This window comes from Chroicocephalus ridibundus, chromosome 7 (assembly GCF_963924245.1).
Source record: "Chroicocephalus ridibundus chromosome 7, bChrRid1.1, whole genome shotgun sequence".
NCBI lineage: Eukaryota > Metazoa > Chordata > Aves > Charadriiformes > Laridae > Chroicocephalus > Chroicocephalus ridibundus.
In genome coordinates this window covers 6,174,439-6,191,955 of record NC_086290.1, presented here as the reverse complement: position 1 = coordinate 6,191,955, position 17,517 = coordinate 6,174,439, and the positions used below count along the sequence as shown (strand labels likewise).

The window sequence follows — 17,517 nt, the reverse complement described above, 5'->3', positions numbered from 1 at the left end:
CCTCCCACGGTCCCTGAGCACTGCTGCGCTGCAGACTCCGATGCTCTGATTTCATTTCATTTCTCTCAGCTACACCTCAAGGTTTTGGGAACCTTCCATCTACCATGTGCAGTTCTTTATAAGGAAAAAAACCAAACAATTTCCTCTGTCTTCCAGAGGAGTTTACCTGACACCACTTAATCAGTTTTTACAGAAATGTAACATGCAAACCAACATATCACACTGTCTGTCAGAGGCTACAGCTCTGCTGAGCTGTTTGGAAGATGGCCATTAAACACGACCATCAGCAAAGCCTTTGTATCCTTAGCAACCCTTCCCTTGGAGAAGGCCACGTTCTTTCCAGAAATGCATCACATGCAAACTTTGAGAAAGCTAATTCAGAAAATAGGAAAAAGCACCTTAGATCAGCAGTAGATCTGAATAATGGACTAAGAGAAGGACTGAGATTGTAAGGGAGCACCATCATTTCATTATAGAATGATCAAAGACACAAGCCACTCAACACATTTCCATTCTAAATCTGAAAATATTTTCTCTACTTATACCTAAGAAATATGGAGTAAAAATGAATTTATTAAAAGAAAGATGTATTAAAAGCTGAGTAAATGGAACTAAAGTTGCACAGGAAAATTAATGAAGAAGTCCCCAGAGGAAACAGAACAGAAAAGGCAAAGAACACCATCAAAGAAAAAGGATGTGGAAGGAGCTACGGATCTACATCTTTTCCAATAGAAGACACAGAAAAATATCTTTTTCCATTGAAATGTGTTGCTGCAAGGCATGGCAGATGAAAGCCTCAGGAAGATGAGTCATTTGTGAGGTGCTTAAGAGTAAAATGGATGTTTCAGCCTAAACCAGAAACCCGACTGAATGCTTCAAAATAATTGTTTACACACCTCTCTTCCTTGAGATGACTTTAAAAACAACAGCGTTAATAAACAACGTTTTAGTTTGATCTTTTGTATATGAAGCATTGTACATCAAACAATCCCATTAATGAACTCTTTTGCACGTTAATTTATATAGAGGACACTTACAGTATTTTAAATATTTCACTTCAGTTTCTTGTTTAAAACCAGCTACAGTTCTCAGAGCAAAATTCTCTAAATATAACTTACGACAGTCTCTTTCATCTTCCTCATCACCACAGTCATCCTGTCCATTGCACCTCAGATTGACTGGAATACACTTCTGATTCTTTGTGCACTTGAACTGCCCTGACAGACACACATGTGTGTCTAAGTTAAAAGAACAAAAAATACCAAGTTAAAAAGACGAGAAGTTAAAGATTGAGATATTTAAAAATATAAATGAGTTTCCTGATAAGATTTAAAGCATGGCATTTAAATCAGTTTAACATGTTTCTGAAGTCTACAATATATATAATCACCTACCACAGTTCAATTCATCAGAATTGTCCCCACAGTCGTTCTCTCCATCACAGATAAAGGCTGGAAGAGCACAAAGTCCAGTTCCACACTGAAAGCGTCCTGGCTGACATCTGAATTCAGCTGAGAAAAACAAAAACTGATTATCAATACTACCAGAGGAGTAGTTAAAGTATCAAGAGCATTGTTCTTCTTCTATTGACTAATCAAAAGAACTTATAAACCTTTGTATTTGCCTATTTGGTCTCAATCTGAGTAGATTTTAGGAAGTAAAATGTACATGTACTATTGAAAAATTAATTTCAAATTCTGAGATTTTAAATTTGCATAACTATAGTTCTACCTTACTAATGATACAGTGTGCGACCCGCTACAGATGGACGCTTACCAGTAGCTCAACAGAGACTTGCAATTAGGATATAAACACTCGAGTTCAGGTCTGCATATTAAGAAACTATAATCTGTCCCCCTCTAATTCTATTTCCCACGAAAGCTCTAACATTGTTCCTTCTCACAGCCACCGCCATTTGAGCGAACGAGCAATTATGTACCTCTACAGTAATATTTTATATAAACATAGTGTAGCTTAAAATGTAATCTTATGTAGAATGATTACATATGTTAAAGCTTTCTTCAAAGGCCTCTGCAGCAGAAAAAGGGAACTAATTATAAAATTGTAAAAATGCTGGGGAGACATTTCAATACAAAAATATCGAATAAACCATTACTTAACTGGAAGTCTGTAGAACACATAGCAGACCATTTTGTGTATATAAACTTGAGGGAAGAAGGCAAAAATCTTTTGATTTATGTAGATCAGACAGTACTAGTCACTGACTGGGACTGAAAAATAGCATCATCAACAGATATTACTGTTTACGCATCCAGTACACTATAAAGGTACTTTTCTAACGAGTAAGTAAACTTGCAGTCAGCTACCATCACAGCAACCATCCTTTGGGATGCTGAAAACATCATCATAATCGACTTCCAGTTGACTACAAGTCAACGGGGGAATGCTCCAGTAACCTACTATTTGGACTACGGGAGGCTATCGCGAAATACGCTGTGTCTGCACCACCTTCAGGATAGAGTGTCAAAGTTACACAGGATGCAGAAAAAATATTAACTGCATAAAATTCTTCACACTGGAGGGGTGAGATTTAGCTCTCCAAAGTTTCCTTTGACTATAAAGTGGAAATATTTATACAAAACATACCGTGAAAAATACACAGAATCTTAGTAGAAATCACATGGAGAACACTGTTGTTATTCAGGAAATTGTGCTAAATAATAATGTGTGGTGAAACTTGTATAATTGCAAGGAAACATAAGCAAATGAGTTTAGAATTCCACATTTCTATTATATACAAAAATAAACCAAAGAAATCTATCAGGTTTTTGGATTTATATATAAAAATCAGCCACCTCAGAACATAGCTTTAAAATCAAAATCTTTAGCAAAAACATAACTGGGATCAAGTAAAGGCTTAAAACATGAAAAACATCTTATAATTTTCTGAAGACCTTAAAAGATGCTTAGTAGATGAGAGTTAATAAAAATCTTTTACAGGGTGACAAACAAGAGCCTGCGCTCTTTGTAAATCTGACAGAGACCAAGGAAAAGAAAACAGCATGGCAAACAAAAGCGTTCAAAAAATTCCTCCGCCTAACATCTATAAAGCATTATATTTGATATGGACCCTACTGACAAAACTGCGTTCCAAATTCAGAATGCACTTACGGCATTCCTCAGGCTCGTCAGAGCCATCTCCGCAGTCATCGACAGTGTCACATTTCCACCAAAACGGAATACATTTGTCAGTTTTGCAACGGAACTGTAAAGGGAAGGAAAGAAGGAAGAAAAGCTTTGATATGCATATTTATCTATTTTTAAACAGAAATAGTACAGTTTATGAAAAATCATATTCACTGCTTAAGTCATTCTTCCATTAATCAACTCTGGCTCTTAATTTTGTAAAACTGATTTTTTAAATATTTTTTTTGGAGACGTTTTGCACTGAGACTTCCGCCAATACAAATCATTGTCGTTTCAAGGACATTGGCACCCTGACTTATAGTGCCCCTGATATAAACCACGCATTGCATTTCTGTGATTTGATCCTTTAAGATCTTATTCAAAACCGCTCCAATTCTTAAATAGTCTTTGCAGGCTGTTGAATCAGACTTCATACAATTTTTCCAGATAAACCAAGACATCCACAGTTACAGAAAAGGGCCTTAACGTGCAGCGTTGTACTTGTGTACAGTATTGCTTGCATTGTTTGAATTAAATGAGAAAGCCAGAAGGCTAGGCCTTCCAACCCTTCCAAAGGATAAAATATTTATCCAAAAAAGAAAAATCCGTTACAAGACCTCGTCTCTGAGACTCTGAGCTCAGGAAACGCTGTATGTTTTTTCTGACTGAAAGAGGAATGCAAATAAAATAAAGAGTAGAAATGACTTGATGCAATCTTCTAGGGCGAAACCTAAAATCAGAGTGGCTAATACTAGGGAGAAGAATCTGGATAGATTATCAGCAACTTTCAAGAAACGTGTTTCCTACCTGCCGTCTATGCAGACACAGAAAGGAAGGAAACAGGTTTAGAAGCGCAAGACGTTTTCTTTTCTGTGACTAGACATAATTTTTTCATTTCTTCACATTTTAAAAATCATTGATTATTCAATAAATCTGTACTTAAAAGGTATATTAAATTTGGTGCCTTAGCTCAGTTTTATGGTTTCTGCCAAGAAAATGTAGGGTTTCATGGCCATTTATGTAGTAGGACCTATAGTTGGAGCTACATCATTCTTGCAGCACGTTGAGGGAAGTGCTGTGTAACAGGCTGGGTCTGAAAGGCAACTATTCTAAACTATTGACCTGTTGCACAAAGGTACGCATCTCAGAGCAGCTCAGCAAAAGGCCTCCAAATACAGAAGACAAACAGAAACTCAGAGAATTCTCATTCTGAGTATTTTCTGCTTGCTAGCCCAGCCATCCTGCTGCTCAACTGTTTTAAGGTGCCAGCCTTGCTCTGCTCAGCACAAAGGACTTCAGGCTGTTAAAATGACATTATGAATTTAATTCCAGGAAACAGGTAGTAACTCGTAGGTGCTGCTATGCTCTGCATGACAGTGCTTGCGTTCCCTCCTAAACTGGGGGGCCAGCCACTTTGCAAAATCAGGGGTCAGAGTCATATTGGTGTGTCCGGAATGGCCTGAGTTTTGGTGCTCTAGAGTCTGATGCGTTTTGTACTAAACAATTTCTCACGTTAGTTTAGCCATCAAAAGGCAGACAAAAGTCCAAGAGACAGCTGAATGTCTGCAGATGTGCAAGAAGAGCGTATTGGCCATCCGACTCCTTTTCATCAGAAATAGCTAACAGTGGGTGTGACGTCAAGAGCGATTACATCGTAGGAACAGCTGTGATTTTACAGCACCATCTGAACATCTTAAGTAGCAAAGTATATTTTTGCCACTGATCTCAGCATCTGATGCCATGAGATTGATGATTTATCAAACAGTAAACAGATTTCAAAATTGGAAGAAAATGACTAATAACCAATGTCAACTTGTATCTGCCTGAAGCAGCTTCTTCTATTTAACCCTGTTCTCCCACCCATGGAAGCCACAAGCGATAAAATATTGCTCCTGGAAGATCCAAGATGTGATGCTATCCTTCAATTCAGACTACCAATGAACTATTTAGGAAGGAACGGAGCCATTCAATCAACTGTTAGCATATAAATTCATGGTAAAATAAGCCTCCAGTGCCATTTAAAGAAAACTTTAAAAATGAAAAAAGAAAAAAATGGTGGTTTTTTTAACCAAACAATTTTGAGAAGCCAGATATGGGGGGAAAATAGGTAAGAAATAGCTCATTTTACAAGTGGTTTACACTTTCTTTTTGTTCATCACTTAATGGGAAGTAACAAGCAGACAATCTAAACAGAAAAGATATGATGAACATAATAAAATCACACCAAACACTACCTTAAAGGAAACAGAGGAAGACAGTGGAAAGGTTTCTTAAATAACAATATTACTTGAACGAAACTTTACATCATTTATTAAGATGACCACTGTTCTTTAAAAATTAAGAGTGAAATAATTTCCTTAATGAATACAGACAAAATGCATCATGATGTAGAACACTGTAAGAGGTCATTAGCAAAGATATAATAATAGTGGATACTAGAAAAGACGGACTATTAGAAAGATTTTAAAGGCCATATGTACTATTACAATCAACCAATTAATTGTCTGGGTAGAACAGTCCAAAGACTCTTATCAATGTGGTTCTCCAAGTAGAAGATACTGATTTCTTATAAATCTACCTTATATTTAAAAAAAAAAAAAAAAAATCACCAAGTATTTATTTTCAAGTACTAGGGTATTCACCTCCTATAAAGAATTCAATGTTTTAATTGATGTTTAATTAATTTAATTAATTTATGTTAATTAATTGCATATTCTACCGTTTTCATTTCAGCTACTGGATTGTTTTTTAATGTAACTGTATTGTTTACCTACCTAGCTAACTGGACAGAGCTTGTTTTCCTGTATTAATGTAAAGTTCGTTCATGCGTGAATACTCCCAAATCATTGTTATATACACTTCGTATTTTTATGTTTCATATTTTATACAAATGTTTTTTCAAAGCAATTTTTATGGGTTTAGTAGCTGTATTTGTTCTAGTGGCTGGCAGAAACATCCACATTTGAAAGGGAAAAAGCTCTGCATTCTCTGGAAAAAAGGCATTTGCAAGTCTATTTTCAACTAATAGCCTTGAAGATGAAACGCTTTAAATGCACCATGACTTACCTAGTCTTCAGCTCCTTTGACTGATGCTTCCACGTCTCACAGGCACCCACATTCACTACTTAAAGCGGAAATCCAGTAAAATACAATCCCCGCACGTCCTCCCCTCCATAGGTACGCACTCACCTGACTGGCAGTGCAGTTTGATAAGCACGTCTTGTTATCCGCAGCGAGGTAAAAGTTAGTGGGACAGGCACAAGTATACATCTTGCCAGGGGCTAGAAGGCATAAATGACTGCAACCGCCATTGTTTAGTGTACACAGATGTTTAGACACTGCGGATAGAACAGGAAAAGAATATCAGAGCCTATTATTTCAGTATACTTCAGGATATCTGCTTTATAGAGGAAGAAGAATGTATTACACATACTATTTTTACAATGGAATGTCTCAAATCAAAAACCTATAAGAGGCAACTTTTTCCTTTTGCCTTTAAGCTAGTCTCTGTTCTATGCAAAAATTAATTATCACTATGGATGTAGATTCAATACTGAAAGAAAGAGAGGGAGAAAAAAGCATTAGAGTTTTTTTTTATAATGAGACAAAAAATTAGCTTATCTAGGTCAAGTGCCAAATGGTGTCCCGTTAATAATTCCAATGCAGGGACATCAGGAGATCAGACACAACCATAACGCTTACGTTCTCTGACATTCCCTCAGTCCAAAAACTTTCTAAACAAAAGTGTTTTTCTGTATTATTAACACTTTATTACTTTTCGTATCACAAAGTTAAATGTTTTCATAACACACTGTTCCCATCTTGATAACCGGTAACTTGTACTGTAATGCAACTTAACAGTTCTGTACTTTCAGTCCGTATCTGGCTTCATTTTTAAGCAGACGAAACGTTATCTTGACGCTCTACAAGACATATCACATTTATTTAATTACAGATATGCTTACAACATTAATCACAGATTTATGTTTAAAAATGCTAATTTGAAAACTTCCACAATTTGAAACAAAACAGAAATAAAAATAAATTACTGCAGATAAACGAGCTTCCATTAACTCAGCACCTGGCTACTCAGTGAAAGACATCGACGTGCTGTACAGAAAGCATAGACTGAATAATTACCATCAGGTTGCCGGTAAGAATGATACACCTGGATGTCTGTTATGGTATGCCATGAGTTAATCAGTGATAGTCTGTCTGATCCAGAGGTTTTGTGGGCACGGCTGAGTGATTTGGTTTTCCCATCTGTCCAGTAGATGTAGTCTTCAAACAACGTTAGTGCAATCACCCCTGGAATATCTTGATTAGGGACTGTAAGAAGAGATGCTAAGATTAATGTTCGCTCTTGGAAGACTGCCAGTTAAAATATTCCATACTGCATGGGTTGACAGATACAACTGCTCTATAATGTCTTGAGAATAATTGTCATGACAATATGTCAAGCCTAGAGGGTTCTTTATTACCAGTTACGATAAAGATGGATGGGGGACGAGCTCTGCTTGCTTAGAATTAGTTGGCCCAATCAGTGTTAAGGAAACGAAAGAATTTCAGTTAAAAAAAAAATCACCTCCAGATTCTAAACCAATGACATGTTAAGCTTTAAAGTTGTACGTAACACAGATATAACTTAACCTACTCTTTACAAAAGGCCAATATTCATTTGCTGGTTTAGGGGAATAAGAATTATTAGAAAACAACCATAATGTAAGGTACACATCTCCAGATGTGCTGTGTTTATCACCCTTGAAGACAATTCATAGTATTTTATAGCGGCAAAATACACTGACAAGAGAGACAGGGGGAAAAAAAAGTTTTACCTTAAAATAAACATAGCAGTGAAAGGGCTTATTGCTTACTCTCAGCATAACCAACCACGCAATTAAAAAAACCCCACAGAGTGATGATAATACCCCATAGTTAAAATATCAAAAAACTATGAGCCAACGTAATTTTTAAAAGGAAGGACAGAAGGGATAAAAAGCTTTGGAGTGCTCTTTATCCTACCGTACCCTCAAACTATTTATTCTTGGTAAACATAAACTGAATGCCACTTTTTTTTTTTCCCCTTTTAACATACCTATCTGTAACCATAAATGTCACAGGATAAAATCTGACCACAATGGTCAATTTGTAAATTAAAATGTTTTGTCACTGAATCACTCTAATTAGTGATAGAACTGAAAAGGCAGATCAGAGCAGCTGAGTCTGCCATTTTTAACCAGCACACCCTTAACACCTTTACCTTGTTTTCTCAGATGAAAATAGCTTCATCTTTTTACCTGGAATGTGCTTAAATAGAATTGGCAAATTTCAAATTCTAGTGGGAACATTCCATAGTTCACTGGCAACCGATGACTTGGAATGTACATGGAATGACAACTTAGCAAATTCAATTTCGTATTCAATAGCCTTGCTGATAGTCAACTCCAGTGCAGGGCATGTTGCCTTCTGGTCAAGGAAACCCTTCTTCTTAGACCTGAAATTGTTTTCCCTTCTTGTATGTTTACATATTCCATAGCCATTGTACTGAAGTAACAGTATGATATTCTTTTAAAGAGCTTCGTAAATTTTCAAAGAAATTAGTTAAAGTGCAATGAAATCTTAATTTTCGTACTTATTACATAGTCAACTTTGGCATCGTTCCTTACCTAGCATACTACCCCCAAGAAAAGCTTGTATAATTTCCCTTATTTGTAGAATCACATTGTGAAAAGGGGGTGTACCAGCTGGAAGTGAATTACTCCCCATGGTGATTGTTGCTATCCTGTTCCTCAGCAAGGAAGGGAACAATTCTTGAAGTACCATTACTTTCTGTTTTGCCACCAAAGTAACAAATCAAGTACAACAAAACAAGAATACAGAAACTATAAGTACAGGTATTTCCATTATATTGATTCTTTTTCCTCTTTCCTCTTTTTCCGTATTTTCTCACCGCGGGATTTATCAGAATAAATTGGAAGAAAAACCTCCTAGATTCAGGAAAAAAAAACAAAGGCTAGAGCAGGGTTTGTGTGTCCACTGGAAGACCTGTATGTGCTACCACCTAATTCGATCAACTTCTTGCATGTTAATTTTATCCCCGCTCTGCTCTGGAGTGAACTTAATAATTCCCTTAGGGGGGCAAGTAGTACCCAGCTTCACTCTAAACGTAGTATGGGGCAACTCTGGTACCGCAAACAGTGAAACAAACCCTGCACCGAGTCACAACTGAGCCCAAGCAGTCAAATGCCAGTCATTACCTGTATTCTTTTAATATTCTTTTGTTCAACATGAGAGATTTTCCTTGGACCTTCTTGAGAGATTCCTTAAGGTCTGCATACATCTTTGATAATGATGAATTCAACTTAACACTGTTCCAGAAAAGGCATGTATCCTGAATGTTAATTTCAAAAAGTGACTGATCTTTAAAATGTCTTAGCATAATTACTAATTGGGAATACTAATTATCATATCATATGCTTACTACTGCAATTAATTAAGGAAGCATAGGATTTACACATTCAAGTCATTCAGAAAAAGGAAATTATAACTCTGAATTATTTCAGAATTACCAGCTCATCAAAATCTGCGTACGTGCACGCTCTGCAAAGGAAACACCTTTTGGGTTTGAATCACTGTCCAATATTCCATCAGATCCCGCAAAAACTGGATTCATTCTTACCTCCTCTGTTGCCACTCTCCCCAGTCAGTTACTTCCTAGAATTTAAGTCATTTAACTGCTTTATTGTGCTATTATATTTACCATGGGATTTTGAGTACATCTGGGCACAATCCACTGTGCCATCTTTATATATGAAGACTTAGTTACATTAAACTCAGCACTTTTTTTACTTTAGGTAGATAATAAGCGGTTGCTATTGAAAGTTTTTTTGTAACCTCTAAGTCATATGGTTGTGCCACGGCACAAAAATTAAAAGACAAGCAGGAATTTTTGGTAAATCTGCAAAACTGCAGGAAATTCCCCACAGATCTTAAAGGGCAGTTTCTAATGAGAAATACAAAGCGGGCTGACAGAAGAAGCGGGAAGGAACAGCAGAAGGAGAACTGCTACTCTGAGCAAACCCCTGAAGCTATCCATACAGCTATTTATTTCACTTTTGCTTGACTTCTAGAAAAATATCTGTTCGTATAAATTATGACCCTTGCTGCTACTTTTGACATCAAATTAAAGATGTCAAAGATACCATTCCAGTCTTTCTAAATAAAATAAACGTGCTTTTTTCTTTGTCTATTTTCTCTTATTCTGATCACAGTTAAGATTAAAATGAGAATAAATGGGTGTGTAAAAACCTTAATGCACATGAAAAGGATTTATATAGGAAAATTAATTTGATTTGGTCATCTTTATTATTCCCCACCAAGGAAAAATATGCCAAGCAGTCGTCGTTTTTTTGCCATGCAGTAATTGCAAGTAAATACCATCTCCTGAGTATAGATGAATGAGTAAATGCTTACTTTTGTTTCTGTGTATTACGCATGCATCAGAACCCAGATGAAACTTTATATTCATGAACTAAAGAAGATTCAGGAGAGTAACACATACTGTTTGAGTTGTCTCATCACACCTTATTAATGGGGAAGCTAAGTTAAGCATGTGGCATAAAATCTTAAATACAACCGGTAGAGAACTGCATTTCAGAAAACTTTCCGTTGACTCAACTGCATTTTTCTTTGATTTATTTTAAGCAAATTTTGTAAGCACCAGGTTTAGAAGCTCAAATCATCCAATTATCTTAAAAACAAAACTACTTTACCAAACACAACGCAACAAATATTATATTCTCTTTTTTATTTTCTTTAAAAGAAGTATGACCGAGTGTACCTGTTTCTAAAAACTGAATTTTCCATTACTACCACACATTGGTTAAAAGTTGAAACTGTCAACGGTTTAAACGCTCACAGATTAGGACTGTAGGTTATCCTGCCACTATTTCTGATTTATGAGCAACTTTGTAATTTTAATGGGCTTCTATGTTAAAGTCAACTTTACATTAAGTAATGTTCAACACAAACTTGATCCAGAGTCTTTCAGAAGCTTGCACTGTTTATAGTTATGACTATGGAACTTAGAGATATTTCTAAAAAAAAAAAAAAAAAAAAAAAAATTCAATCAAGGAAGCAATGAACGGCCTGTGTTAAACGAAATAGTACAAATAATAAATAAATGTAAATAAAAATATACGTAAACCAAACCACACAGAAAATAAGTATGGTATCAATGGATGCAAGTATTTCTTATAAAAATTCTAAGCTGACCATAAAAATATAAAAAGTCTTATAAAATAAGAATTAATAATAATTACATAAATATAAAAAGCTTATCAATTTTTTTCTAAGCTGGCTATAAAAAAAAATGTATTTTCTTCCAGTTGGTACACCTGTAAAGACTGAGAGTGTTTTCCAAAACCAGGCATTCAATGGCAGCTTAACTGCCATTAACTTTAAGATTAACTTCACTGTTAGAGCAATAGTTCTATCACAGCTGAATATTATTTTTCTTTAACTTCTAGTGTATTGCAAAGAATGGAACATCATAACTGTTGATGCAATATGTTGTACAATCTACAGATCACATCAACTATGAATGACCAGAAAAAATGAACACAAAACTATGAGGGAATTTCTACGTCTTATTTTCTGATGGAACAGCAAAATCATCTCTCATGCTCTTTATTCTTTGCCTTTGAGGACATCAGCTTTCCAAAATTTCAGGCAGTGACAGCTATTAATTTATCATAAATGTATGTACTAGGAGAAATACCCACTTTCTTTCTTCAGTCTTTAACTTCAAGAGAACACCTTAGCCACGTTACTGATCTACCATTATAAATGACATACATTAGTTATATGTTGCAATACTAATTGCTAACCTCACAGCATACATTTTTAATCACAGTTTTAAACAAGGAAAGCAAGACTAATTGCTCTCCTTTCTTTGGTAAGTTCTGTGAAAATGGACTACTTCCTACAAATTCGAAGTAAGGCCAGGTTAGTCATAACTGATAAGTAGCTCTGCTTACCCTGCATCACCTATTTGAAAACATTTAATCAAGACGTCTACTTGACAATCCATTAGTAAGAAAGTAATATATTCTGTTAAGCAAAAAAAAATTATATTACACCAACAGAAGGGTCACATCTCCACCAGCAAATTCATGGAGAATTTAAATAGTCACATTTTAACACAGCCATGAGAATTGCACTCACTTGCTATTAATGACTTTCCAGAGTTACCTATGCATTCAACAGATTATTATTTTCTTTTAAGGTTTCTCATGACACTGTCACCCTATGGCCTCTATGAAAGCTTAAAAAATTCGGCTGAAGTAAACCGAAGCCAATCCGTATCTCAAAACACTTTGCAAGAATAAGTAATAAAACGCCCCACCTGCAGACCATTAGTCCACTGGACACAGTTCTAGCAGTCCGTAAGTATTTTACTAGACCAGTACTTCCTACACCTGTTTTTTTACCCTCGTTGTTAAGAGCATCAAAACCTTAAATAATCCTTTGTAACCTATGCATATTACTTTTCTCTCAGATGAAGAAAACTCAACGCCTACAAGTGAAGTGCAGTTCAATCAGAAAAGGGATAATCGCCCAACCACCACAGGACTCCATCGGCATGGAGGGGCACACTGGCCAGCTGCTATGGCGTAAGGCAGGGGCAAGAAGTGCCTTCAGCCCCTTCCATAACTCCTTGCCTGAACAGCATTCCTCAGCTGACTGCTTCCACTCAGTCCCAAACAGTTATTTCAGCGACTCAGGTTTCTTACAGCTTACGACCCAGTACATCTCAGAACATATACGCCTGCTTTCATACGCTGCAACATACCCTGTGTATCATATATGAATAAAAAAAAGCTTTACGTTGCGCCAACAACAGAATCTTATGAATTCAAACTGATACTTACATTGATTTTCAAGACCTTGCTCTTATTTGTGCAATAAAATGCATTATGGGGAGCATATTCAACAACTTACTCAACAAAAAAACCATGGAACGCAAAATCACCACCTTAAGTAATTTCTGAGGAACAACTGCACCCAGAATTTGGTTTTGTGACTCCTTTTCCTCCCACAGCCTCCTCCAACCACAGATGTGCGAGTTGCTTGCAATCCCTCCCTTTTCTGTCAGGCTTTCTACTGCCGCCTCTACCTCTCTACTGCGGTTTCAATTTTATACATAGATCATGGATTCTCTTACACTGAACGCTAATCCCAAACAGTGCTTGACCAAGCAACAAGAAGATGAGAAATGGGATAAAAAAGACAAGGCAGAGAAGAGAAGGAATGCACAGACCTACCACAAAGCTGCAGAAAACAGGAGGAAGAAATAAAGGTGGGCAGTAAAAGTTCCCCCTGTTTTAAGGGGAGGCTCTCAACAGGTCAGAAGCAGTGGAAAATAAAAAATTATTAGATACTTGAAGACAAATAAAAATGACAATAGCTAACATATTAGAAAGATAAAGTACTGCATGAACTTTAGGGAAGAAGAGCCACATAACTCCGTAAAAAGGAACATAGGAGAAGTGAGCACAGACTTAAAATGTAGGTCTCTCTCTCTCCCCTGCATTTTGTACTAATTTTGATCCAAGAATTCATATGCTGTAAACCATATCTGTGATAAAAATGTCTACTTTTCTTTTGCTTCCCTTATATTTTCTAAGTAGCTCTACTTAAGCATAAAAAATATTCATTTGATTTTAGGGGTGAAAATCATGCCAACTGGGATTTCCTAACTATGAAATACGTTTATTGAAGAAGCCACACAGAATAAGCCCAGTCCCACCCACCTCGTACTGTAACACAAAGATTTTCAAAAGTAAAGGCAAGTACTGCAACTAAAGTCAACACTAAAAAGAGGTCTCAACGTCAGCTTTTCAAATCCCTTCCCCAAGAAGAAGGGTCCTTAAAAAGAACAAATGCTGACTTCTAATCAATGGACACTACAAGAATATCTGGACTCTACCATACCCAACAAGGCTACATTTCTTTAGCATTCGCTTCCTGGCCAAGCCGAAGCCGGTTGATCAGTTCTAAGCTAGAAAAAGATCTGTCCCTTCCCAAGCAGAAGGGATTGCAACCTTGCCAAGTGTACAAGAAGAGAAGGGGTGAAAGATTCCTGCCATGCTCTTCCCAAAAATGCACTCACCCAACTGGAGCTCCAGTGCTGATAAGTAACCGCTAAAGGTTAATTAGTTGTTGTTATGCAACGTTTTAAATGACCACCTCCTCTCACTGTGGCATTAGAGCAGTTTCTGTTGAAGAATTATGGCACCCAAAGACAGAAGATTTACATTGGTGATCAAAGCTTAAAAACAAGGCTGCATTAGTTTGCATTCCACTCTGAAACTCTTGATTTCCGGAACTGCAATAAAATTAAAACAAAAAGCCTACTGACATCTTGACCCAAATGGAACCAGTGATAAAAATCTTAGGAAGAATTAAGAATCTTCCAAAAAGAAACCGCATCAAGGAAGAACAACACTTAATAAGAAAATAACCATTACACCTACAAAATAAAAAAAAACTTGGAAATTGCTGATCCTCTCCCGTGCTGAAACCACTGCCCCATCCTGTCCTCTTTTCCATTTGAACTGCCTTATATCCATTTCCGTCTCATTTTACTTTCAACTTCTGGCCTCTTTGAGACACAGTCAATATTTTTTTTATTTCTTTATAGTACTTACTCCTGGTACTTGTTCCTTTTGATAAAGGTTCTGAAGTGCTTACACAACGAAATTAATAATGAATAATGACAATAAAATTATGTCTATTAAGCCTGTGAAAAAATACGTAATTTCGATTATATTAAAACACTAATTTTTTTAAAAGATGAGACATTTCAAAATCAATATTACTTTTACTAAATTGACACTTTGTTTAAAAAAACCAAACCTGTCAAACTCAATGAACAGGAAAAAAAAAATTCATATAGTATATACATTAATTCTAGTAACTGAAGCCAAGTTTCACAGAAAAAAAAAATAAATATGAATACACCTTTAGGATGATATTACTTATATTTTTAATAACAACATGTGCATGCATACCTATTTCTTTCTGCAAAGGTAAAATATACATCACACATCCATACTGGGTAAGTATGGAAGATACAAGTCCTACCATTAAGCGGTAAGATATTTTGCCAGTCAAAAAACATAATTGAAATAGCGAAAACTGAGAATATCTCAGTATAATAAACTCACACAAAAATTGTTATGCATCCCAAAATTACTGTCACAAAAGCGGCAGGAAATTTAGACTTGAATCTAAACTTCTTAAGGCACAAATGTATCTGTAGTATTGAAGCTGACTATTACATATGACTTATAACAATACCATGAGAAGAGACTAATAAATTTTCAAAAATCTGCCTATAACATCAGTTGATCAAATCTAGGGACTGCAATATTTTATCATCCCACTTTAAAATGTTTTATTACCTTTTTAATTTAAGTGTGAGCAGTTGTTATACGCCAGTTACCCTGTAGCAGTACAGAGCGGCATGCTGTCACAGCAGTGATCACATCGTTCTCACATATATACAAGTCACTACTCGAGTACAACGACTCAGAGCGTGCTAATGAGTTTCAAAGACTCTTTAATTATTTTTCAGATTTCCAGAGACCGCTTTCGTGCCTACCAGCCCCTATGCCTTAGACTCTTGTCTTGCTGCTGGTTTCAATACTGATGCCCGCTGTGCCCCCCAAGCTGCTGCTTCCTTCATCTTTGCTTTCCATACTCCTGCCACCCCCCAGCGCTGAGAACATAAACTGCTCGGCCCCTTTTGCTTTATCTCATTTATCTTCTACCGCAACCGCAGGAGCCATTCAACACTCTGCAACCTTCTTCATCAAAAACCTCCTGGTTTTGACTGCATTGATTTGAGGAGGGGGAGACCTTGTGACACAAGAAAAACTGTATTTTATGTTCTCTGTTCTGGTTGCTTTCTGACAGGAGCAACTGTAAGTAATGGAAAGTAATGCCCGTCCTCTAAAATTTGTGATGGCGCATGTCCAGCTCATACAGAAATATACCGTGAACGTCTGCTAAGCTTTTAATGAGCGCATAGAAAAATTAGATTATAAGCTTCTGAAAATAAATCTGGGCATATTATCGCAAGAACAGTGGAAGATACAGAAACCAACCTGTTGGCAAACTTCATAAACTGAGCTCCATAAACTGGAGACTGTGGAACCTCAGAGTAATTGTGTGAATTGCCTTTAACATAGGGGAATATGTGTATTTTTCCTGAATATTATCCTTTAAAAGAGATAAAATACAATAAAATAAAAAAAACCCCAGATTTAGGAAGACATATGAATTGGAGAATTTTATCTGAACAATTATGAAAACTGAATCTGGAATGTAGTACTGGAGGGGAAGCAACTGTCAGTCTGTGCTCTCAGATGTGGCTATAATGACTAAATCTACAGACTCCTCAAAAGTTGGGATTTTGAGGAGTTGCAATATCAGAACTACTGTTTATTTCACATGAGGACAATTTCATAAATAACTGGATTTACTGTTTTATAAAACTGTGGTGTCAAAGATCAGAATTAGATACAAATACTCTCTACCTAAAAAGCCCATACAATTAGCAGTTTTTGAAATTACGTGATAAAAATGGAAAAAAAAAAAGCTTATAATCTCCAAAGACCTTATACTTGGTATTTTAACACCTGCATATATGTACACCAATTTTGAGGTTCGTAAACACTTGGACAGAAGCCAATTATGAGGAAAAGGTTTTTTCAAAATGAGATACTATAGGAAAGTTTCTCTCTGACAACTATATGTAGCTAAGGTATTAATTTATGAACACTTAATTCATTTAAGGTTCAACACTTTTTCATTGCTTAATTTTCATGCCGCTGTTAAGATGAAGCAACGAAGCGCTCAATTTTTGTTTTTACAGTATAAAACATCAAAGAACTCGATGCAGTCAAGGCCTAACCTCAGCTCAGAGGAGCTTCTGTACTTCCTAAACCGGACTATCAGATTCTACTTTTATATTATATACTGAAATTTTCATCTTCAAAGAGCGAACTGGGAAAATGGTAGGCACCCCTGGGTTTTAAGAGCTCTGAAGGATAGGAAAACCTGCATGAGGCAATCAGATACCTAGGGATCTGCGAAGCTTGCAGCTCCTCTGGGCAGTGGGAACCAAAAGCAGCTGTTAAGTCTCACAAATTCTTAAATGTGGGTTTCTTTTTTTAAAAGCTCACAGAAGTAAACCAGCTTAGTGCTTAGCCAGATTAGTGCTTCAGTGCTTGCTTAATCATTTATTGTGCATAACATTTGTGAATGCTGCAGTGCTAAATTGGCTAAGCTCTAAAGACAGTT

At 36.3% G+C, this 17,517-nt stretch overlaps 1 protein-coding gene across 1 annotated transcript in view; it reads right to left on the bottom strand.

The window, feature by feature from the left end:
* Positions 1 to 17,517, bottom strand: part of LRP1B (LDL receptor related protein 1B) — a 744,151-nt gene that overhangs the window by 88,168 nt on the left and 638,466 nt on the right. Inside the window, exons 61-65 of the mRNA XM_063341107.1 lie at positions 7,288 to 7,476; positions 6,337 to 6,485; positions 3,133 to 3,226; positions 1,395 to 1,511; positions 1,119 to 1,238 (exon numbers count right to left, since the gene is read on the bottom strand). Of these exons, the coding sequence (XP_063197177.1) occupies positions 1,119 to 1,238; positions 1,395 to 1,511; positions 3,133 to 3,226; positions 6,337 to 6,485; positions 7,288 to 7,476 (669 nt within the window). The remainder of the gene's footprint in view (positions 1 to 1,118; positions 1,239 to 1,394; positions 1,512 to 3,132; positions 3,227 to 6,336; positions 6,486 to 7,287; positions 7,477 to 17,517) is intronic.